This window comes from Drosophila gunungcola (genome assembly GCF_025200985.1).
Source record: "Drosophila gunungcola strain Sukarami chromosome 2R unlocalized genomic scaffold, Dgunungcola_SK_2 000011F, whole genome shotgun sequence".
Taxonomy (NCBI): Eukaryota; Metazoa; Arthropoda; class Insecta; order Diptera; family Drosophilidae; genus Drosophila; species Drosophila gunungcola.
The window spans coordinates 253,284-278,709 of record NW_026453169.1 but is presented as its reverse complement, the minus strand read 5'-3'; the positions used below and the strand labels follow the sequence as shown (position 1 = coordinate 278,709).

At 43.7% G+C, this 25,426-nt stretch overlaps 2 protein-coding genes across 7 annotated transcripts; one reads left to right on the top strand and one right to left on the bottom strand.

Annotated features, from left to right (window-relative positions):
* Nucleotides 1-1,894: 1,894 nt before the first annotated feature.
* On the top strand, nucleotides 1,895-23,633 carry LOC128255368 (neuropeptide CCHamide-2 receptor). Of its 6 annotated transcripts, none has more exons than XM_052984924.1 (7): nucleotides 1,895-1,964; nucleotides 16,490-17,070; nucleotides 18,425-18,644; nucleotides 18,718-18,884; nucleotides 20,564-20,757; nucleotides 20,899-21,019; nucleotides 22,293-23,633. In XM_052984924.1, exons 2-7 carry the CDS (start codon nucleotides 16,763-16,765, stop codon nucleotides 22,690-22,692), a joined length of 1,410 nt encoding a protein of 469 aa, XP_052840884.1. In that variant the 5' UTR covers nucleotides 1,895-1,964; nucleotides 16,490-16,762; the 3' UTR covers nucleotides 22,693-23,633. The 6 variants fall into 6 exon arrangements, with proteins under 6 accessions (XP_052840884.1, XP_052840883.1, XP_052840885.1 ...); XM_052984923.1 differs by lacking the exon at nucleotides 1,895-1,964 and adding an exon at nucleotides 2,416-3,144; XM_052984925.1 differs by lacking the exon at nucleotides 1,895-1,964 and adding an exon at nucleotides 2,612-2,681.
* LOC128255367 (uncharacterized) lies at nucleotides 10,981-13,114 on the bottom strand. Its single transcript, XM_052984921.1, has one exon. It carries the CDS (start codon nucleotides 12,983-12,985, stop codon nucleotides 11,018-11,020), a length of 1,968 nt encoding a protein of 655 aa, XP_052840881.1. The 5' UTR covers nucleotides 12,986-13,114; the 3' UTR covers nucleotides 10,981-11,017.
* Nucleotides 23,634-25,426: the final 1,793 nt, after the last annotated feature.

Genomic DNA, 25,426 nt, shown 5'->3' with positions numbered 1-25,426 from the left:
ACTTTGGTAAATGAAAATTAAATTTACAAAACATAAGACGCCTCAGGCGGTACACTTAATGTGGAAAATGAGCCAAGCGAATATCAATAAATGCCACGAACGTAGACATTATTTAATGGAACATGGATGAGCTTCCATTCTCCTCCTGTTTTTGCCCCCCAAGGAAGATGAACTGAAGCAAGCCAATTGGCATTTAATTAGCATGGACCGAGGAATAACCAAATGCAGCCAACAATGGCCAGGTAACAATACCCGTTCGACCTTGCCGCTGAGCGATATAATTTCTCGGTCGGGTATTCGTACCTTTTCGCACACAAAGGATAACATTTTTGCGGCCCACTCTTGGGCTGAACAGGAGTGGAATTTAAGGCCCAAACCAGACCGCAAACCGTTTTGGTTCGGAAGGGAAAGCAACACAGAACACAAAAGAAACACAAGGCGTCCAAGCTAGTAAAAACCGAGAACAAAGTTTGGCTGAGAGAAGCGACGCTTTTGTGGTCATAAGTTAAAGAGTTTAAGTAGTTTACTGATGGTTCATTCATATCTGTTGTAGCATTGTCAATATATTAGGGAGACACGGGGAACCTACCGTCTTATGGTTAAACTTTAAAATTGCTTAATCCTTTCGAAAGAACTTGTGTTCTTCATCAGCATCAACATTTGAGACCATCGAGCCTGTAGCTCGCGATTACATGAACTTAATTATGTTAGAGAAAACTTGGGAATCAACAATTCGGAAGACTTCAAGTGGGTAATCTGGTCTAGATATTAGTTTAGTTTAAGGTAATTAACCATATAATTTTGTTTTTTTTTTTTCAAGAAAATGCGCCGAAACACCTTCGATCCCTTTATCTTCCACTTCACTCCATTGTTTAAAAGCTTAATATTTTAGTTATAAAAGAATCAAAATAAAATAAATATTTCTTTAAAGAAATAAAGCAACATTTTATCATATAGTTGTCAAAAATGGAGAACTATTTAAAAAATTTTAATTAAAATTAAAAAGTTGTGAGTGTCAAATGTTTTCAGTTCTGGCGCACTCGATGGTTGTCACAGCGTACAAAATCTCATTTTACTTTTCGTTTTCCTTTGTAAAGTGGACAAACGTCCACGGTGAAATAAAAATAAAAACACTTTGTGCTTTTTACAAGGTTAAATCGATATGTTGCAGTGTTCTCTAAAAAACAGCCCATGCCACATTTTGCCATTTTTAACAGACAATATGTGCAAGCGATATTTTCTAAATTGAAGAGAAATTTTTATACAAGGCGGAACAGAGAATATATAAATACGGAAATAATGTATCATTTAAAGCCACTTGAAATGTCAATGCTACTGTGAAGGTGACGTTCCTACCTTCTATAAAGCTAGTTTTAACTTGCTATTTAATTTCACATCATGCACAATGTTCGTTTCAATTTTTATGCTGGGAAAAGGTTTTCCAATTTCGGGGTGACAATAGAAGCAAATCGATGTTAAGTCAACTTTAAGTGTTCGAAAAGGTGTAAAGGTCCGAAGTCTGCAGTAGCGGCATACTTGGAGGCGCCACAATGTTGCAAGCTGTCGTCGCCAAGTCGTGTCAAAGTCTCCGCCCCCCACTCTCCGAACGACTTTTTGCTTGTCTAGTCATCCATGGGCAGACTGGAGCCTGCGGGGGGTGCTGAGCTCCGGGGGAGGGAGAGTCTATATCCACACGTGCGCGAGTCCAGATGGCAGGGGCGTGTATCACCGGGGGTAGCGCACACACAGTGCTGTGTTGACTTTCCCGGATTGTAATTCAAATTTACTGAGTGCAAACAGCAGGCAGATGGCAATTAATTAAATATCACTCATACGTCAGGTATTGCGGCGTAGGCAGCCGGTAGTTGGCCAAGCAATCGCTGGAAAGTCGTGGGCCCACGGTGCGAATGCGTAATGGGAGGAAATCGTGCCAGAATTCGAGGACTCGTGGGCGACATAGAAGCGTAAGAATTAATTTTAAACACTAAGTTAGAATTGATTGAGTTTTGGAAACCAAAATAGACACTTCCCAACGGATTTTTGTGTTCTGAGCAGAACAGTATTTAAGTGACTTAAGGAACTTATAACCTTTTTCGATAGTTCCCTCCCGCAGTAAACTTTAAGGCTTTTATTTCTTTCATTTAAATCATGGTTAGGTATATTTTCTTAGTACATAATCGTATTTGTTAGGTGTGGGAAGGGGCTACACTAAAAGTCACTCCATCATCCTAATGCAGTGGCGTTGAATGGACAGTATGGCGAATTCAGCAGGCACGCCAGTAGGATGAAGCAACCGTCTGCCGTGGGCGACAGGAAAACCATGAGAATGGCCTTTTATATCAGCCCCAAATGAAGCTCTTTCGATCGCAGTCGTAATTGCATCTGCCGATTGGCAAACAACAACAAGGTATTGATCTTTGCTTGCTCAGTACATATTTGTTAGGTTGATCTTAGTTACACTTGTTACGTGGTTGAAACTGAATTTGCTTAGAGGGCTGTCTTCATTTATTTACTACTTCCAATAACCAGCGGAATAAAGAATGCCACAAAATGACTTTAAACTTTCATTCTTCAATATAAATAGAATGAGAATTTGAGGCGAATTTGGATACCTAGACAAAATAAGAAGTGGTTTGCCGTGACATTTCTTGAAAATCCACTTGGTTAAGGCTTGAGAAATGGTAATTACTGTGAAAGAAGTCAGTCAACCAAGGGAAGTCTTCCCACGCACCGGTTATCCAATGAAAAGGCCACAATAGCGGATATAAATAAAAGCAAATCATTAGACATAAACAAAAGCGACGCGTGTGCTGGCAAAATATTTGTGGAAAAAGAATTTCCATTGAGAGCGCGAATATAATCGACCTCATGAATGAAACTGGCCGAGGAGCATCAGCAACAGATGGCTGCCAAAAGTAAACTCATTCCGATGAAAGGAAGGCACCGGGGCACTTGCAAATGGAATTCACACAGCACTTGTGTTTTCAGGCGCAGCACATGCGCACTTGCGAGCACATGGTGGACCGCGTTCGAAATTCATTGCAGATTGTAATTTGGCGCACTTTTCAGAGGTCGTGGGCTCGTGTGGATCCCATCGAGCATCGAAGTCGTCGACTTTGGCGCCGGTTCCGACGACTTGCCCAGGTTAGTCCTGTTCACGGATTCGACTGAAACGGTCGAGGTCGCTGGCCCGCTAATCCAATCGCGCTTGGTCGCGAAACGGAAATTCAAAATCCAAGAGTGAACCAAATAACCCGCATTCCGAACTCGCTCAAAGCCATTTTTCTGGTGGTGGCGCTGCCAAAGAAAATAGTTTCCCTCGGTTTGGGTTGAGTGCCAAATGTTTTTGGGAAATCGAGTGCCGAGCAGCTGCCTCTGCGTTTGATTTAGAAAACAAACAAAATCGACACAAGTGCTAAAAAATAGCCAAACAATTGTGGTTGACTGGCATTCCCTTCGTTGTTGGCTGCTTTGTGTTCTCCCATTATTTACGGTAGAACAGAGACTGACAGCCCTGTTGGTGAGTATTTGGGATGTACGATATCTGGAAAAGGTTTTACAATATCACCTGGCCAGAAACAATTTAAAGTACTGTCAGAAAATGATGTGCTATTATTATCAGTGCTGTGTTGGCCATTGTGGGCACTGCTTTCATTAGAAAAATTCCATTAACCCTTTCCTCTAAAGATACATTTCCCGACCCTTTACCCCATCTTTCCCCGGGACTTCCCTGAATGCCAACAGAATGTTAAAAGTTATTTCGCTGTCAGGCCAAAAGAAAATTTTAAACTGTTTATTTTCTTGGGAGGAAGACAAAAACTCGTTGTTTGAATGGGAAAGAAAGTTTGACGAAATTAATTAAAGTACAGCAGAACGTGTCTTCGTTCGGAGGGCAAGGCAAGGATTCCATTATTATTGGGTCTGCCCTTCTGTCCTGATACTTTTCAATCTGCAATACTTGAGTCTTGTTTTCCCATGCCGTAAAAAATTTTCAAATCGAGTCTTAACTTGTTACATTTAATTAGGTCCCTGATCAATTTGTCACTAATGAGCCTCCTCGGCGGATTTGAGTTCAATTTTGGCCGCTAATTATTCCATAACTTAGCCTAGAATATCCCAATCTTCACTGCTTGGACCAGTGTTTCAAAGTCGGTCAGTGCAGGGGACAAATGGAAGTTATTGAGTTTCGCATCTAGTCATTGTGTTCCACCATTTCGCTTATTAAGCCAGCGGGGTCGCAAATCTAATTAACTTGGGACGTTCTTGGACCCGCACCCAGAGGCAAAACAAGCTGGTTCATGGCAGTCTTGCCAAGTCGCCACTGTTTCGCTGCTGAATGAAGCAAATGGTACCGGGATAAGCCGCCTTGTGACATCAAGGAAATGTCTATTTCAGATCGATTTCGTTTGTGTCAGTGTCACATCAGTTGGATGAGTTTTTCGTATGAACTCCGATCTGCTGCCGACCGGGAAATTAGCATACTCGTTAGTCAATCAGTCAACACAAATCCACAGTAGGGACGTGACAAGGCCACATCAGCAGAGATCAGATCAAATTTGTCACTCACCTGGAGAGGCTGGAAGGCATGCTCCACGTTTCAATGTGTAATTAGGCAGTACAATCAGTGGCTCAGCCTGATATACAGACCCTAAACTCATAAATTTGCCTAATTAGTGCGCACACTTTGTGTGCTTTGTGTGTGTAATTGTTTGTTGGTGGCGCCACAATGGAAAATATCACGCATACGCAGCGTTGCAGCATCGCGCTTTATTTAATGGCTAAAAGTTTCGCATATGCTGTAAACTCATCTCTGCCCCGACCATCTGATATCCTCTAAATGGCCAGAAGATAACAGACTTTGTTGGCCGATATCCCCCAAAATGATATTGCACGGTTGTCACCATGCAAAAATGGTTTGGTAACCCTTTTCATCTCGAATTTCTCTCCCCCGAAACCTCACCTTTCGGTGGCAGAAAAGTTTTGCGGTTAATAAAATTGAAACAGCGCACGACACACACAGCGCGTGTTGGTAATGTGCCCTTTGGGCCATATTTGTTTACCGCCTGCACTTGACTATCATTTGATTGGAACGTTTTCGGGTTTAGTATCTGTGTGGGACATATTTGCTCATATTTGACAAAATGCTGTTGCAAAAGAGGATTATTATTCGGGCTTAAAAGCTGCCCTGGCAGTTGTCAGCCACCAACTACGACTCCTATGTAAATGCACCACACGCATCCTCTGTGATGACATAAGCAAACATTATGGTTTTTCCATATCCGTGATGATTGAGTGGGTTTTCGTTGATGGTAATGGATTACATGATGCACAGGATAGTGCATCCAGTGCATTCTATGCTGGATGGACGAATAACGTAAGGATTTATTATGACACAAATGTGCAGTCTTTCGTTTTAATGCATAAAGTTTCTTTGATTTCCATACCACAACATTAATTGTCGGCACAGGAATTTTCACCAGCAATATGTCGCAACAATTTCCATAGAAACTTTTTCACCCGCGGCAGTTGGCAGTTAGCAAGGGAAGTTTGTCTTAAAACTTTTCCTTTTTTATTTCTTACCATTTAATTGCCTACAATTTGCCGAAATTTCGTGCGTGGGTGGAGGTTGAGTGTACAGTGCCATAAATTTGTAAAATGCTTTATTTTAGGTGTTGACTATCGCTTTCTTCGATTTCCACAGTTTTTAATCTCACGTCGAGTAAGTAATAATAAATTATATATTATTTACGAGAATGTCAATGCGACCCCACCAAATTGAAATTTATGTGTATACATTGCCATTTATAGGCTTTTATTTGGGATCCAAATGGCTGGCTGGCTTAAGTTTACCTCCCCTGCCTTTATTATTTCGTTCGTAATTTATTGATGAGAACATTAAACGCTGGCAGCATTCCAATCTTCTTATTGAGTTTTTGTCCTGCCGTTCCGTTTCCGACCAGAGCTCTGAAAACTAAATGACAAGTTTCCTTTAATGCCGTTGCCACGGATTTGTTTTTTTATTTTAAACGGAGCGTTTCAGATTGTTCTCCTAATTTGCCAACGACTTTAAAGTCATTTTCGTAAAGCCTATATTTCTTTCTTAGCCGTACCAATTTGCTATATAAAAAGATTTTTTTATTTATATACTTAAATATGTATTATTTATTGAAGAGTACACCAGACGCTGGCAACTTATTGAGTTCTTGTTCTGGTTCTGCAAACTAAATTTTAAGTTTTATTTAATGATGTTTTGTTAAACATCTCCACTTCGTTGGTACTTAAATGTACAAAATTGCACTCTTCTTTTTAAGCTCTTTAAACGTAAGGGAAATTTCCTTTTAAGCTGCGTTTTTTAGATTATTCTTATAATTTGCCAACGACTTTAAAGCCATTTCGTTGGCCCCATGTTTTTTTTCTGCTGCACAAAGTGTTGTGGAATTAATTTGATATATAAAACTGATTAATGTCGGTGGTGATTATTTATAGCCATAAGGCAGGTTCGGGGTCCAGCTCATGCTCCTGCTCGGATTGCGGTGAAGATGAGATTGAACGCCCGGCATAATTACGGGGGAGTTCTTGGCGCTGCGAGTCGTTTATTAACCGATGAATATGCAACAGCCCTTCAGCCATTGCGTAAATGAATGCCATAAAGCGGTCATTAGCTTGATTCACAATTTACCCAAGAATATCGGACTCTTAATTAGTTATATTCCTGGCTATTGTAATCCTGGTTTCCTTTCACTAGGCAGGTATCCTTGGTCCAGATTTGTGGTAACTTTTTCCAGCCCGTCTTCGGATGTCATTCTACTGCAGCTTGGCGACACTGAATGGAATTCAATTACCGCTCCAGTCAGCCGTGCAGGTGGTGAACGACGCATGGCATAAATAGGATATTAAATAAGCGAAGGAGATGAGCCCAGGAAGCGATGGGCACGATACGAACTGACGAGCCGTCAATTCGTGACATCCAACACATGCTCAAAGGAGGTGGCAGCTCAGCCTGTCAGGTGAAAGGAGTCGTCTTTTGTGCCGGCGTAAGGATTCACCTGTTTCGCAAGAAAATGTTACTCATTTCCCCCCGATTTCTCCGCTTGCCTGATTTTAACCGCGTTATGCTGCTTGATAAATGACAGCTTGGCTGGTCGGCAGTCATCGACTCAGCTTTCCACGAATTGTCTACTGCTAATGCCATACATTTGACTGAATCTGGGCGTTTGCCCAATGATTTATTGAAGGCACTTCAGGACTTCGGGAATGTCTCAGCTAATGTTGTCACATCGAGCTCAACTAGTTGAAGAACGATGATGATGATGATGAATTTTTGATTGACTGCAAGTTGCAAATTAATCAAAGAAGAAAAGGGCGACCCATCTTATATTTGCTCAGCTCAGGTGAACTTGGTCGGAAACCAGAGTCGCACTTTTCTGCTTCGCCATCCGAGCTGGACTATCAAGCCAGTTACCCTTCCCTGTGTCCTTTTGTATTCGAGGATTGACCGGGAGTCGTTTATCATAAAATCCTCCCCCATCCCAATCTCTTGGGCCTGACTGGACACGGACCACAGGAGGCCATAAATAATCCCAAGGAGCTGTTAAAGAAAGACGTTTGTAACTTGTATCTTTTTTTTCCTTTTGGTGTTCCACACACTCCATCCCTTTTCCTTTGGCTAGCAAATAATGCGTTGGCCGATTGCAGAGGGGAATGCAAATGAAAAGCAGGAATCGAGTAAAAGAACAAATGATTAATTTGCATAAAGATTTCGATTTAAATTGAATGGAAGGTGACCAAGGCTCCCCATTGTGTGGGCTAACTTAATTTTCCATTAGGCGTTGAGGAAAGTGTTTTCATTTCCCCAAGCTCACTCGCCTCCTTGTTTTGTTGGGATCTAATTTATTTTGGCCAGACCAAAAGTGTCTCCAGTTAGGTCGCAAACCACAACAGGCTGAGCCCCAAATCGAATTTTCTTCTTGTGGAGCAACACTTTGTTGAAAAGTGCCATATGTAATGCTTTACCAGGCAATTTATTCAGTTAGGGTAGAACATTTTTTTCCGGAAATCGTAAATAAAAAGACTTTTTTGTACTTGCGGAAGAACTTTTCAGTTATTTTCTTTTGGCCTTTTTGCGCTAGATTTAAAAAAATGTATATTAAGGTAATTCCTTCAATAGTTTTATTATTATACTTTTGTTAATATAATAACAACTATTAAACTTTTATTTTTTTTGAATTGGAGTGTACCTTTTGAATAATATGTATGTATATGGCAGGGTCCAATTTTTTAAATTGTTTTTGTCTTTTAACCAAATAAGTTTTAAGACTCACACTCTTAAATGTATTTTTAAAATAATTATTCAGAGGAAAACAGAAACTTAACAATTGAATAAAACATTTACATTGTAACACTTTAAGGTTCAGTTCGTGTAAGAAATTTTATTCCTCAGCTGCTGTCTTAGAAGGTTTTCAGACAACTTCCGTTCTTGTTTACGTTCACCTCCAGTATTTTCTTAGAAGTCCCCCTACCCATCGAGTCATACCTTTCCCTTTGACCTCCCCCCTTCTTGTATTTATTTTCCTGTTTTGCTATATAGGACTTTATCGCGAAAATTCAATGGCTCAGGCATTCCCACGCACTAAACATGTTTGCGTGTGGCATTTTCAGGCTGCGGAAAGCCAGAAGAACGACCGACAGCAAGTGCCAAAACATCCTGTGATACATGGCTCTCAAGAGGGCAACTTGTCATAGTTAAACAATTTGTAATGAATTTTCGAGTGAGTGTCTGAACCACACGGTTTCATCCTAGAGCGAACTCTTCGAAAGGGTGATTTAAATTATGAGCGGTGAAGGGTAACCAACGCTATCGACAGTGATTAAAGTTCTCCCAAGAAATATTTATGGGTGAGGAAAGCAACTATGAACAATATAAAGTCTGATCAGCTGCAGCACCATGACCATTAGACGATCTGACATTAAGCAAATCCATTTCGGATAAACAGTCTATCGTAAACAACTCATTGGGATGGACGTGAATGTCGGGGCGAGAAAGCAAATGTTTACAAAACACAATATTTGGATAAGGGGCAGAGTCCTGGCCAAATGGCTGGCGTCGGGCCACATGAAATCAATTAAAATATTTGGCCAACTGCTTGCAGCACATAAAACAGCGTTGAGGGGGAAACGTGGACCATCATAATAAAAAGTAATTGAAAGTACGCCGCGAGATGCGACTATACTCGTAAAAAATTGTGTATCCGCGTGGTATCAGCGTGGCAACATAAATGAACTGCTGAAACTGCGGGAAATATCGGCGATAATTGAAAATTATCCAAATAATGAAAATATTCGAAAATAAAGTACTACGACCAAAGCCTCTTGTTTATTTCGAGAGCAATCACGCACCAATGGAAACCAAAACAAAGCAAAAGTAAAAGGAAAAAGCCAAAAACCAAAAGCCATAAGCCAAAAGCCTCAATCAGAATCGGGCCAGTGGGTCGTGGATAGGCAATTGTCGACTGTCGATTGTCGAGCAGGCGGAGGCGGAGGCGGAGGCGGAGGCACTTGGCCCGGCTGTCCATCACATGGCCGATGGAATGCTCACTAGTCGAACGAAAGTGAAAATTAATTAAAATACTCAACGGTTTTGGGTTTCCCTTCGTCCACCCCCTTGACACTCATAAAACTGCGAGTACGCATATATTTATGCTCTTACAGAAGGTGTTAGAATTTCATTTGGCAAGGCGTACGTATATATACATAATCTTGATTAGCATCACTAGGAGTGTAGATCTAGCCATGTCCGTCCATTCGTCTGTCCGATTCTACGCTAGACTGTCAGTTTAAAAGCTATATGGTTATAAGTTTTCCAAAAGTTGTCTTTTTATTGAAGCTACTACGTTTTCATATAGCTATCAAATTAACAATCGGATTACTAAATTTAAAGATATTATAACTTTGTTGTTATTAAATTTATACGAATATACTCCAAGACATAAAGTAAAACTAGTAAAAAAAATTCAATTAAAATATATATTCCTTTGACTTTTATTCATTGCGATTTTTAGTTATTTTGAATATGAAAATATAAAAAAATTTTTTATTTTTAAATTTGTCTATTTTCGGATATATTATATATGAACATTTTTTTTTGAATTAGATTGAAATATTATATAAGAACATTTTTCTTTGAATTAAAAACCAATTTTTAATTAAATAAAAAGAAATTATATCAAAAAGGAAAAATGTTAAACAAAATATTTTGCATATTAAATCATTTAATTTATTATGCATTGTATTTAATATTGTGTTTTCATATTTAATTTAAATATTTAATACACTATTTTAAAAGTGAGATATTGATTTTTACTATCGCAAAATCGGCATAGCTTCAATGTTTTTAAACATATGTATACGCATAAAAATCGAAAACTAATAGCTGCAAGGGTATATAAACTTCGGCTTGCCAATGTATTGTTCCTCTCCTGTTTATTTTATGATTTTCACTCATTGCCATAGTAGCGCCAGCTGAGCAGCAAGCACGGCATTTCAAATATTTGCCAAATAATTAATCATTCCACTTTGCGGCCCAAAATCTCTGACAGATCGGCGCGAAATGCCTACGTCAGCCGGAGTGCCTACACCTACACTCCCAGCATCCAGCTCCCAATGGGTACTGATTCCGCTTCCTATTCCAGGCCACCGATTCGCCTGCGGGCCACTGATAAGGGCGCACAGCTTCATCATCGCAGGCTGCTCGACTGCCCAGATTACGATGAATTTTTGAATAACGGCAACAGCTGAAGTTGTCTACACACCCCCCACGTTGACTGATGGCCCCCCATGTGCCCACCTCAAAATCGTACAGGTGCCTTTGCCACTTGTCCAGCACTGGGCACAGCCATGTCCGCCGATTAGTCAGCACCATGGCGAAATTAACGTAATCAATTACTGCCCACGCAGCTGCTCCCGCCCCACAAACACCGTGACTCAGACTACTGCCCATAAATCAGTTTATTTTGGCCAGTCAGCGGGATGGCGTGGGCAGGTACAAGAACTCGCTGTCCGTCCAGAAGTCCACCAGCGTACGCTGCTGCGGCTGGGCGTCCAAGTGCTTGAGGCACCGGGCGAACAGTTGGCCCTGCCGCACGTGCCGCATGTGCCCGGCGGCCACCTCGGCCATGAACTGCTCCACCAGGGCATCCTGGCCACTGCTGCTTCGCCGCGGCACCGCCCGCATGCGCAGGGTGTGCGTCTCGGCGGCGTTCACGTCGAGGAGCACGGTGCCGTTGGCCCTCAGGTTGTAGACACTCCGGTTCGGCTTGTTGTCCACGAAGAAGTCAAAATGGTCCACGTTGTCCAGGTCGTGGGTGAACCACTGTAGGGAGAGCGCACCGCCGTCCAGGCGACTGGCTCCGCAGATGCTCACCGGGTAACTGAGTCGCGCCGAAGGATGCCGACGAATGCCCAGCAGGTTGGCCCGCACCTGGCTGCGCACCTCCGCGAGGGCACACAGATCCATGAAGAAGTTCTTGGCCAGCAGCTTGGTCTCCAGTCGCTTCTGTCCCTCCGGCGACTGGAAGAAGTCGGCCCTCTTCAGCGCCCGCCGCATGTCCTGGCAGTGGTGGCACTTGCAATGCTCCTGGTACGTCCGGCAGCTGGTCAAGCCATCCTCTACCTCCCCGGCACTGCTCTCTACGGGCTGTTCGCCAACCTCCTCCTCCTGGGGGCTGACCAGGGCAAAGGCATAGTCCACATCGCTCTTCTGCTGTTTATACTCCGGGATCTTTGAGGCACTGGCTCGGGATCCTGAGCGGGAACTTCGACGAGAGCTGGTCTTCGACAGAACAGATCTGGGCGACTGGCCACCACCAGACTTGTCTAGTCCCGGTTTCGAGACGGAACTAACCGATACCCTAGCCGTAATTTTGGGTGATGCTCCGCCTGAGCCTTGGCTGCTCCTCCGACGGGATCTGCTCGAACGTTCCTGCTCAGAGTTGGGTCCAGAGGAACTGACCAAGGCAAATACGGGCTCCACAGCGGGCGAATCATGGTCTCTGCGGGGCGACATCTTGGGCGACTTTCTGGAGGAACTAGGAACGGAAGTCCGCCGTTTCTTGCGGACTGATCGACTGCTTGTCCTGGAGCGGACCTGACCAGGTGACCTACTTCCGGCCTGTCCACTTCCCGACGGTAGCTCCGACAAGCTGGCCAAGTCCTGCCCCAGACTTTTCGAGGCGGTCTGTATGGAGGCATCGGTTCGGTAGCCAGCCTCCTCAGTTTTGGCCGTATAGCCCGTCAGCGGAGTGACGGAGTCAGAGAGAAGGCTTGTGCGGTCGTAAATGGCGTTATTGAAGGAGTAGTTCGAGTTCCGAATGCTCGTGGTCATCTGCGAAGTGCTGGGGATTGTGAGCTGGGGCGGTAAATCGGACAGAAGCGTGTCATTGGACCTGCTAAGATAAGGGTTATCCTTCCTAATGCCTTGGGAGGAGTTTGAGGAGTCGTGCGAGGTCGAAAGATTGGAATTCGAGCCGCTGCTGTTCTTGATAAACTTGTGAAAAAGACGCTTCACCGATGTGAAGGATTCACCTGCCCGAACGAGAGCAACTGTGCTGCGGAGGAACTGCTTTATCGAGGTGCTGGCCGATTCGTAGTTAGCCGTTTGCTGGGAATTCGTCGTAGAGCCGGTGTGGACCAAGGCGCCGCTTTCCGGAGATGGAACAGCTTCAATGCTGGATGTCCCTTCCCCGGATCCGGATACGTCCTTAACCGGATTTGTTAGGGAGCTGATGCTTATCTGCTGACCTGAGCTCATCGAGCTCTGGCTAGTCTGCGGACTAACGACCACAAACACGGGGGGTACAAGATCCCTTTGAACGCTGGCGGTGCTCTTGATGGCACTCTTCATGGTTGGGCTCTGCTTTGGCGGCTTCTTTTTTATCGAAGGAGCCGAAGGCATCTCCTCCGGCAACACTATGCTCACCCTCTTGGACATACTGATAATTTGAAGTGCGATTTATGAAATCTGCCGGGATTGTTGACAAACTTTATCAATCGGAACATTAAGTGTGTGTGTGTGTGTGTGTGTGTGTAGGCGAATCCCAGATTGCCATCTAACTCAGGGGCAACTTTTCAGGCCCAGCTGGCATTCTGCTTCCCGAAGTGCAGAAGCACGCCCTGCCCTGTGTACTCAATCATCGCCAATGACGACTAATGGCTGGACCTTCGGGGCAAGGCAGGGATATCCATCCATGACTTGCCTCTGCCGCCGTGAATTACCGTCCATGAGCGGCGATGGCGCATAATTAAGTCAATGGTTGTCGCCTTGAAGGGAGGGGGTAAATTTGCATAAGTCTCGCGGACCTTTCAGCTCACATTAAGTATGGCCAAGGCAAGCTCAGGGCACAGCCAAATTTTTTGACTCCAATTAGGGCAGCATGGTCCATAATGAGTTGCCGCCGGGCGGCGGGGCTCTGCAGTGATGACTTCTGATTTTGATGCTGATTTCAACCTTTAAGAGTGACGAGTGCGGCTTTAAGTCTGCCTCTGCCTGCTAGGCTTATTATTCGGCATGGCTGCTCACAAAATACGACTTGCCACATTGCACATACGCCGGGTTGCCACAGCTACAACCGGAGCACGCAAGTGTATTAAATTATTTTTGCTATATGATTTATCTAACACGTATTATAGCGAAACGATGCACAGTGTCTTGTTTGTCGGATTTTCGGGGGCAAAATTCGGTTCTTTTCTACCAGGTCTGAAATGAATAATATACGTTTTTGGCTACTCAGCCAACAGGGCGAATGATTAACCGACATCTTTCTCTCTAACAAAATACGCCACGTTGCCACATCTTCAACAGCAGCACGCAAGTGTACTAAATTATTTTTGCTTCTTGGTTCGGGTTACGAGTTCGAGTTACGTGTTACTCAAATCGGAAACTGGGGAGAACAACAATCGGTTTTTCAACTAGGTTTAAAAATAAACATATTCAACTTCAATACTTCATGAAAAATGTACCCCAATGAAAGAGAGACAAATAAAAGGTGCATAGGAACACATTAGTTCCAAAGCTATTTTAATATCTGGCTGACTATTTTAAACTATATTTAAATATTTGTCTAAGTCAGCGAAATCTAAAGAATAATTGTTGGCAACATTTTAAATTTAAGTTCTCTGTTTTTCTTAAAAAAAAATCTTTTAGAGCTGCGAATGACAATGCTTATCGAAAATAAATAGTGGCCATTTCCTTATTATTAAAAAACTTTTTTCAATGTGAGATGGGATTGTTGGCACATTTTTTTTTGGCAAGGAGTCACTGTGCTGCGGAGAAAGTAAAACATCCCAGGCTATGCAATGTAATATCTGTCTTCGTCCTTAACTATGCGGAGGTTCACAGCGGGATGCCCAAGATATCCTCTGTTAGACAATGGCAGCGGGTGGCAAACGCCTCCAACGCTCGTGTTCCGACATTTGAAATTGCCTGACTGCCGGCTTTTATCTGCCGCACACCAAATTCTGCTTGTACAACAATCCTTAATCATAAATAAATGTTTTTACCTAGCAAGCCGCCCAGAACATTGTCTAATGTCTGCCGCAGATGCGATTTACAGTCACACCACCAAATTGTGACACTCTTAAAGAGCTGAATTTAATAAAGGAAAAGCATATAAACAAATTCAATTTAAATGATTGAGGTCAATCGATGACATTCGCTCCTCGTGACTTCGGGGCGTGTCTGGTCAGTCCAAGTTTAATCATTTCTCTTGTTGATGGCTGTGACGATGATGCCTATTGCCTGCCAACAATCCCCTGGGACAGCCTCTTAAAGTAAATTGAACAAACATGTCCACGGGCTCGGACCAAGCGGAAACTTTAACTTTTCCCGTTTCGCTTAGAAAAAAAAACTTATTCAAAAGTTTCGCTCAGCCAAAAAAAGTTTCCTTATTTTTTAGGAAACAAGACTGATGTGTTCTTTGTCGTTGCCAGCAGCTATTTGATTTTTTGCTGGACAGTTTTTTTTAGTGGCATAAATAATTGACTAGCGGAGTGAATTTATAAGGGATAAGATGATTAAGTTCGGCAAAAGGGGAGGATTCTTAAGCATACACCAAAAAAGCTTTTTCTCCTATAAATGTGTAGCGATCCCTTTCGTTTAGAGGCCGTTGTTCAGGTTAAACTCATCAACAGAGGAAGGATGAAATCATAAAAAGTCAAGACCCCAACGATTACATGTGCTTGACTGTGTGTGAAATTTTATTTATTTCCATGCCTTTCATCAACACATTTGTGAAGACTATTAAGCCTGGCCGAGAGTTCCATTTGCCGACACTTGGCCATTTTGGCTTGGGGTTAACGAGTGTTGTTCTTGATGAGAGGTCGGGGTCAAACCCGCTTATCGGGCCAAACATGCCATCTTATACATTGCTCTTAGCGGGTTACAAAATGCTTGCAATATTTTAGCTCTGGATGGAACGACTAGGCCTCTCCTTTAATTAAATTTTCTCAAGTATTTTCAAGCACTTTTCCTTAAAAACTATTACTTATCCTGGGAATGCACTTTCACACTGCCCGCTTGATTAGATTTTCCAGTAAATAGTCTCACGATCCGGAACTTGAGGGAATTTCATTTAACAAATGGGGAGACACGCACTCGTAGGCCACAATCAAAATAAATAAATAACGAAAACGGAAACGGAATCAATAGCAGGCAGCCAAATGGCACCGATAGCTGGGGCAATCTAGTATCAAATTGAAATTGAAACAACAGCGAGTGGAGCAGAGTCCCTCGCAAGCTGACAGGAGCCAGGATAAACCCGGCTCTGTCGCCTCCTTGGAGTCGGTATCAGTGAAAGTCTCAGTTAAAGTCTCAGTGAAAGTCTGAGTCGGGCATCAGAATCAGCATCATCATCATCAGCCTCGTCTCGCTTTCTTATTGTGGGATAAACGCATTTGATTGCGACTTGAAAGTATTTGCTTCTACACGAATGATTTTGTATTAGTTTGGCGTGGGTTGGTGGAATTGCGGGTCCGGAAAGAACAACTGAGCGTGAGAGATAATCACGGCTAGGAGGGTGGGTGGCTAAGAAGGAAGGCCAGAAATAATTGGATGTTCGAAAGAATGCGATTGCAACGGAACAAAAACCCTGTTAGCCGCTTAGGGGAAGTATGTATTTCGAAATTTATGATTATGGGCGCTGTAAAGTCGTGTTAAATGCAAACATGGTCAGCGATTGCATGTTAAGGAGATTCTTTATTATGCAGAGATACAGTAACGCACGCACACACACACTGCTGCTGGCTCATAAATCCTAACTGCGCACTCCGTTGCACACGTTGCGTATGCGTGATATTTATGCGCCTCGTAGGTAATGCACACGCCTGTCTGGATAAGCCGCAGCCACTACTTCACGTTCAGGCAAATGCACACCGATTAACATTGTTCAAATTAGTCCAAACTTACTTTCTCCACTTTCTTTTCCCCCATCCCTGACAGCGAACAGCTTCCGGCGAAAGTCATGCTGCAAAAGCAGACGGGCAGCGGTCACGGCCAAACACAATGTGCAAAATAAAACACGGACCTGTGGCCACACCCTCAACATAAGCACAGAGAAGCGCTGGCTTTTGGCTTTCGGCATTTGGCGTTTGGCGTTTGGCATTTGGCGAACGGAGGCACGGACCCACGGAAACGGAAGTGGCCAAAAGCGAGGCCATAAAACGCCACGCCACGCATAGCGACAGCATTGAGACATCAGCTCACCCGAAAAACATGTTCGCCGCCCTGATGGACGTGGGCCAGACGTTGGCGGGCAGCCTGGCGACGGAGGGCAACGACAGCGGACTCCTGGCAACGGGACAGGATGAGGGTGGGGTCGAAGTGGGCATGGAGATGGGCATGGGTCAGCACAACGCCAGTGCCGACGGCGGCATGGTGCCGTATGTGCCCGTGCTGGACCGCCCGGAGACGTACATTGTCACCGTGCTGTACACGCTCATCTTCATCGTGGGAGTGCTGGGCAACGGCACGCTGGTCATAATCTTCTTTCGCCATCGCTCCATGCGCAACATACCCAACACGTAAGTGGATATCGGGGGCGCCCCGTCGGGCTCCCCAGAGGGCGGGCCGGGGAATAATATTTATTGACGGGCTTCCGCTTTGATAAGGCCTTCTTCCCCGGGGCCCATAAATAATAATGCCTTTATATGGCCGCACATTTGGAGGCAAAATGAGCTCGTCACTCCGCGAAAAATGCTTTCAATTGCTACTTGAAATTCATGGGCTGTCTTATGAGCTGCATTTGATTTTATTGCTTCGGCACAAACGACAACCTTCCCTAGTCCGATAAGTAAATTAAGAAAAAAGCCTCATAACTTTTCAGAAGCGGACAACAAACATAGTGTCAAAGCATCTGTTGTCTGCCATTCCCGAATTTAGAGTAGCAACGGCTGCGAACATAGTTCTTCAAATTTTGAATTAATGCTCCTTCATCTCGACTAGCAAGATTTCGTTCTTCATTCCTTTTACATTTAAACACCCTCAAAGTATGCCGCCGTATACGCAATGTGTGTCCCACAAATCCGACTTCACATCCAACTTAGAGAATCCCATGCTGTTTTTTGGCTAGCAAACTACGAGGCAAAGTCAAACCAACAGCTGGCGGCAAAACTCTGGAGGCAGGACGTCTGCTATGCAAATGTTTATTAACTTTTCCAAGTTTTGCAGTCCTGTAGCTGGCGAAATTCAAATGTATGTGCTCAAATGTTGATTCAATCAAAAGTTTTTGGGCCAAAATGCTGGCATGACGGCTGAAATTAAGGAAATCCCAGTCGCTTGCTATTAAAGCTAGACATCACCGCTTTTGGCTAAAACTGGCAGCCGCAGTTGGTCATAATTTGGCCCTGATTGTCCGCAAATTGTCACTCTCAATTGAACTGGCTGATTGCAGTGGGTCAGTAGTAGGTCAGTAGTGGGTCAGTAGTGGGTCAGTAGTTGTGGCTATAATCTTCCTGCCGTTAAAGGCCAAAATGGCAGCTTGTTGGCCGACTAAGTCGCGACCGTTTGTCTAGACACGTTGGCTGGGAAGGTGAAAGGTTGGAATTCATGTCACATGCAATCAGCCAAATCCAGCAGCTCTAATGATTCCCCCATCCAGAAAGCGAAGCTCTATGGCTCCATGGCTGGTTCACGGGCGGTCGTTGGTGTCAATGTCAAGCCGATTTGCTCTCAGTCTCAGTCGTTCCCCTAACTTGTAGTCAGAAATGGGTTGAAAACTTGGGCGCCAGGACCTGCTCGAAGGGTTCTCAACTTGCCATTGACACTAACAAAGGCATTCCGGGACCAAACCAGCCAAGGATCTCGTTCCGAGTGAGCGGACATCAAAGCAGAAGGGTAAAGTGACCCATTCCCGATACCACACATACATACTTTCAGCTACATTCTGTCGCTGGCTTTGGCCGATCTGCTGGTGATTCTGGTGTGCGTGCCCGTGGCCACGATTGTCTACACGCAGGAGAGCTGGCCCTTCGAGCGGAACATGTGCCGCATCAGCGAGTTCTTCAAGGACATCTCCATCGGGGTGTCCGTCTTCACACTGACCGCTCTGTCCGGCGAGCGGTACTGCGCCATTGTGAATCCCCTACGCAAGCTTCAGGTGAGTGGATGACGATGACAATGACGATGACGATGACGACCAATGGGATAACACATACCCTCTTCCCGCTTAGACCAAGCCCCTCACCGTCTTCACGGCGGTGATTATCTGGATATTGGCCATTTTGCTGGGAATGCCATCGTTCCTGGTCTCCGACATCAAGTCCTATCCCGTGTACACGGCCAATGGCAACATGACCATCGAGGTGTGCTCCCCATTCCGAGACCCGGAGTATGCGAAGTAAGTTTTTGCCGCTGCTTGTAAGGGATCTAGGTGAAATGATACAAAAAATGGAACAGTTAATATTAATATCTGGCTATTGAAATCTGATTTTCATTTTAAACAAATCATGAAATCATAAAATTAATGGATACTAAATATTAAATCATTTTATGACTTTTAAATTCATGTGGCATATTTGTGTTTAAAATTACGATCTCTTTGTGTTATATGCTTTATATTTAAGTTAAATATGGCTTAATATAAATTAATCAAATAGAGCAGTTGAAATTCATATCTAGCTATTGGTTTCAAATTTTTATATTTAAACCAAGTTTTTTTATTTTTGAATTTAAGTTAAATATGGTTTAAATTTAAATTAAGTATTTCAGAAATTTAAATCTATTCTAGAATTTTTGTAAGAGTATTGTTTTCTGGGTATCCGCAAAAAAGAGTTATTTAATACTAATTTACCAATTTGTCTGATTTTTATGAATTTTGTGGGCAAGGATCTCTTTAGCATTATTTGTTTTCCAAATTCACTGATTTTTACATACTTTGTAGACAAAAGCAGCACTATTTGTTATTTTTGGGTTTTTAAAATATAACATCCTTAGCCATTGTTTCCTGCAGAGACTGTAACTAAGGGTTTTTTTTATATTAAGACTTTTAAAGGGACCAATTTACCAATTTGGCTGATTTTAATTCATTTTGTAGGCAAGCTTTATTTGTTTTTTCCAATTTCACTGATTTTAATATACCTTCTATCCAAAGCAACACTATTTGTGATTTTTTAAGTTTAAAAATATACTATCCTCAGCCTTAACGCTTATTAAAGGTCCCTGGTTTCTTGTTTATAAGGTTGTGAGCCAGAGAAGATGACTTCCTTGGCGGTCAATGAGGTTGAATCGATGCGAACGGAACTCTGAATTTATGACAACTGCGAAGTTGTGCCCTGGCACTGCTGGCAATAGCCACAGACCCTTTAAGCGGTGCTCATTTCCCCTTAAATGGTATTAATCATTAATGCACCCACACCCTATCCACATCCACGTACTGTTTTTCCCGCCATCCGATGCAGCTGCTTTCACAGCTTTCACCTGTTGTCCTGCCTGCGCCACCTCAGACTCCTCATTGACGTGCTTAAGCTTGGCAAGTTGAACTTAATTCCTTTTCCCATCAATGTAGCTGCTGTGGCGCAAGTTGGAAATCCTTTCGTGCGGCTTGCGTCAGCTGCTGCCACATAATCTGGCTGTGATGTAATTCACACAGATCCGGAAGCCGGAAGGGAGGAGCCCCAACAGCCACAGCCGTGGTCGCCCTTCAACTGGTCGCTAATTTTTCATTTAAGGCATGCCGACATGCTTTATTTTTATGCCACTTGGTGGCATGTGTTTCGGCCACATTAAGAGCTGCAGAATAGAGAGAGGAAATGGTATTCGAAGTTGGTAGGTCGAGAGTCTTGCCTCTTCAGCTTTTATGGTCATCCCTTCGTGCGTAGGCACAATTTAATGTCGTTCGTTCGTACGGCCAGTTTTATAGTCACCCATGTTGCTCCCTGTAAATTGTGTTTAAAATGGAGAATGGAAAATGGAAAATGCTTACATTGGTTGGATTTTGGCTAGCTTCATGGCCATGACGAATTTAGTTTATGGCATCCGATGGCTTAATGGCAATCCTCTTTTGGATCTCTTCTCCAGGTACATGGTGGCGGCCAAGGCGTTCATCTACTACCTGCTCCCGCTGTCCATTATCGGCGCCCTTTACATCATGATGGCCAAGCGGCTCCACATGAGTGCCCGCAACATGCCCGGCGAGCAGCAGAGCATGCAGAGTCGCACCCAGGCCAGAGCTCGTCGTCATGTGGCCCGCATGGTGGTGGCCTTTGTGGTGGGTAAGTCATCGCATCTCGCATCTCGCATTCCGCATTCCGCACTCTGCATTCCTGGATGCGGTATTCCTGCATCCCGCAGCGGGAATTTCTAATCCTACAGCACCAATGGACAAACTAATTGGCTGACGACTATCCTTGCAGTGTTCTTCATCTGCTTTTTCCCGTACCACGTGTTCGAGCTGTGGTACCACTTCTATCCCACGGCGGAGGAGGACTTCGATGACTTCTGGAACGTGCTCCGCATCGTGGGATTCTGCACAAGGTGAGTGGGGATGAACTGCAGGTTGGCTGGTTGGCAGGTCGAAGTTTAGTCGCAGCAGCAGTTTCAGCAGTTTTCGGTGGCCCTCCATCACCACTTACCCTCTTCAGAGGGACATTTTTCTTGAGCGCCAGCAGTTGCAGTCGCCATCCGAGAGCATTCCTAGAGGGTTTCAAAATTTATGGCCACCACGACACTCAGTCACACCCGTGGAGCGAGGAAGAGCGTTGCTATTCTGCAGCGAATGCATATGGTTGTTCTTGGCCGTTAGTTCCCTAAAGTTTTACCACACTCATTTTCGCTGCATTGCCCTTGGCATCGGCTTTTGGCATAATTTTTAATTGAAACAGATTATGCAAGCACACAACCCCTTTCCCTCCCTCATCCACCTCGTCGTCTGCTAGTACATTTATTTTTGTTGACATCCCCACCCCGCTCCACTGGGAACCAATTTGGGCGTCACTTAGCGCGGTAAAACTGGGAAAATAATGTGTCAGCAATTCGGTGGCTGTGTTCGCTGAAGAGCGACGGGTATACGACTGTATACTAAAAGCAATTTGCATTCTGCCCAAGTGGGTGGAAATAAGAGCCAATATAGGGGCACAAAATAGAGTAGTCATCTCAGGAATGGTATTGCCACTTTATAGTCAAGCAGAGAGGGTCAATGAAATTCGGATGTTTTGATGGCCATTTGATATTACCAAATACCTTGTTAATACTTCCAAATACCTTGTTAAATACATTTACATTCTTCTTTAACACCATTTTTTAACATGATAATAAAAAATATTTTTGTGTTTATAAACTGAATGAGTGGGGCTATGAGTGCATTTTATTTATTAGAATAGTACTGTATAGTAGTAATATATCTAGTTAAAAATTTTAGACTTGTCAGCAGTAGGCTTTTTAACTGCCAGTTAATAGCCAACTTTTAGCCTTTCATATGTATGGAGTAGGTAATTAACTGAAAAAAAAGTTTCTTAGCTTAAAACCTAGTTTTATTGTGTAATGGGTAGAAGTGCGTTTTCACTAGAAATTACATTATCTTTCCCAGTTTAAAATATATTTTTAGTTTATCATGAGGATACAGTAGGTAATAGAATGCAATATTTAAAATATACTTTAGGCTTTAAACAGCCCATTTCTAATTTAGATTAATTAATGAATATATCAAAAGAGTGTTAAACAGCTGTTGTGAATCCATTTCTGATCCACTAACAGCCGAATTGCGCATCATTGATTGGCACTAACTGGGCCGTGCGTTTTCAATTTGCAGCTTCCTCAACTCCTGCGTGAATCCAGTGGCCCTCTACTGCGTGTCCGGGGTGTTCCGGCAGCACTTCAACCGCTACCTGTGCTGCATCTGCGTGAAGCGGCAGCCGCACCTGCGGCAGCACTCCACGGCCACGGGAATGATGGACAATACCAGCGTGATGTCGATGCGTCGCTCCACCTACGTGGGCGGAGCAGCAGCTGGCCAGCTGCGGGCCTCCCTGCACCGGAACAGCAGCAATCACGGCGGGGGCGTGGGATTTGGGAGTGGTCGTGTGGGCAGTTTCCATCGGCAGGACTCGATGGCGCTGCAGCATGGCAATGGGCATGGAGCTGCGACAGGCGGGGCATCCTGCGGACCTGGATCCGGCGGACGTGCCCCGGCCGTGGGCGAGAAGAGGTGAGGCACGCTTATTGTGGAGCTGCTGGCCGAGGAGGAGGTGGTGGTGTCCGTGTCCTTGCAGGCCGACGAGCAGCTCTGAGCGGGCACAATTGGCCCGTGATCTCACTTTGTGCTTGCACCACCCGCACTTCGCATCATGCACTAAGCACTTGAATCTATACACTCGGCACTTGGTACTTTTCCCCTGTCCCATTTGGCATTTGCCAGGTAATTTGTTTATTGGCGCGAGACTGGACTAATTTGAAATCGCAACGATGCCGAGGACAATGGGTTGACCCGATTTTATGTGCGCGTTACCTTGGCGTAAATGTACATATGCTTTAATTTTAGATACATACATACATACATTGTTCCTGGCAGAAAGGGATGTTCGATTTAGGCCACATTAGCAGTTTATGTGCCATTGTATATACATATATGTTACAAACAAAGTTTTACCTATTAACACACATTTTATGTAATGTTATTATATTGTGTGTGCCATACATTAGTCGTACATATGTTTTGTGTTAATTGAGTAAGTCACTAAGCACATTAAATGTAACTCGTTATTACCTGCCCCAGTGCAATAAAATAGTATTAAGAACTCAAAAAACCAAAATGGAAACACAGTCCCAGCTTAATTATATATTATAGAAGTTGCATATATCAATAGGCTGATAAGATTTAGCATACAATTATTGTAAATAAATGAATTCCATAATGCTAAGAGCATAAGTGTTGTGTGGACTGCTGTGAAATTTCAGATCCAAAGGAGCATAATAATATGCAGGTATAAGTTTGTAAATACACTCTTTTGGTTTGTTTGATCTATGATTGACTTGGATCTGTTTTAAGAATAAGTGTTTTCTTGTGTTGAATAATTTCAGCCTTATAAATCGTTACGAAAGTGACCGTATACGTTACTAAATCTTTTGGAGACGATTTCCTAATCCCGATGACAATGAAGGAGCCTCCAGTCCAAGTGAAATACATAAATCATGGCCGACGGATAGGTGCGCTTTAATATTTAACCTATTTAAATTGTAAATTGAAACCCAAAACGTAAATAAATCGAAATTTTATGTAAAATAGGATTATCTATTAAAATACCCAAATCGACATGTGTCATTCAAATGGGACAAATTCGTTTTTGTTGGCGCAGTTGAAAAAGAATCCTTTGTTTGCGAAAAAATGTTGTTCCTTTTATTTATCTGTTTGCAACAGGGGGAATAAAAAAGAGTGGAAATTCAGTTGCCATCAGTACTTGAAGTTATTTTTAGGGTCTATTGTGTTGTGCTTCCCATCAAAACGATGTTCAAAAAAATAAAACAAGTTAAAGCAAATAAATTGAAGAGATACATTTTGGTAAAATTAAAGTAGTTTGTTGTAGTATACCAGTGTTCAAGTGTTTTCGTTCTTATTTTCTCAGGGCTTCAGTGCATGGCAAAAAATTAGTAGTTTTAATCACAAGCACAGAATTTCCTTTCTAAATATAAAACCCCTCGATTTTGTATGAGTATACCCTTTAAAAGAAGGTTTAAATCAAGCAAAATATTTTGCCTTTTGAGCTTGGCGCAAATTGCTAAATTCTTGCAATATCAAAACGGGTGCCTGTTTGATAGATCCAATTTGCGAAAATACGCCCACAATGCCCCTAAAAACCGGATAACAACCTTAACTTATTTCGTTACTTCAATTTATTTGGGAACATTGGTGGGGCAACCACCCTTATCGTGTGGAAATCGCAAAATTGCTTTGAAGTTTGGGCCACTCGAACAACCACAACTGCAACCGGCCCATCACACTCAAACTTTCACACGACGAAAGCAATTTGCTTATTTAGACAAAGGAAATCGACAGGACGAGACCAGAAAGGACAATAAATACAATCTGGCCCCGAACACACACAAAATTTCATTATGGTATGCCAATCAGGAGGTCACAGGCACAGGCCACACACCACCGGAGTTGGTGTATGTAAATTGGCCAAACACGGCATGTATTATCTGAGGGCATCCCGATTGCGCCCCCCCAAAACAAGCAGAGTATGCCCCGGACAACTGTCGAGCCCATAGTTATTGGCATCCAATAAACGGGGGACTCGAAAAGTTCCAAACTTGGGGGGGATAGCAAGGGAGCCTGTCCGTCCGCGACCCTGGCAGCCGATCGACCTATCGCCCCCTCTAAATCACAACTGGAACTGGTCCGAGAGATAATTCCGGACCCGCACTGACATCACAACATTTCGGGTTGCGGGGGCATGGGCATTCAACGTCCGGCACAGCGGGAGTCAAAGGGCATCAGCAAACGGCATCGGGATTGGATTTATGCCATCGCAACGGAAAGGTAAATGCCACTACCCCCAGCTTTTGCCACAATTGCGGCGCTGATTCGCAGGCATCTGGGCTCCGATTCTGGGATCTGTGATGACCATCGCACAATTAGCTAATTATACTCTGAACCGCATTGAGTGAGCGGTTCAGAATGGCAGGCTGTGCAGGCTGGGCAGGCTGAAACTGTTTAGGGCCAGTTAAGTTGAAAGTTTACGACCACCGAAAGACTGAAAGTCATTTAGCTAGTGAGCCGGAAAGTAGCTCAGGCTCATACAGCACAAGTATAGCCCATTCCGGACAAGAGTTTATGCGGACAAGAGTTTATGCGGACAGTACCGGCGCAAGACATCCTTAAAGTAGCAACACGTGCTGAACCAACAGACTTGCGTGCATGCAAATTAGGAGAGTGTGCGATTCCGA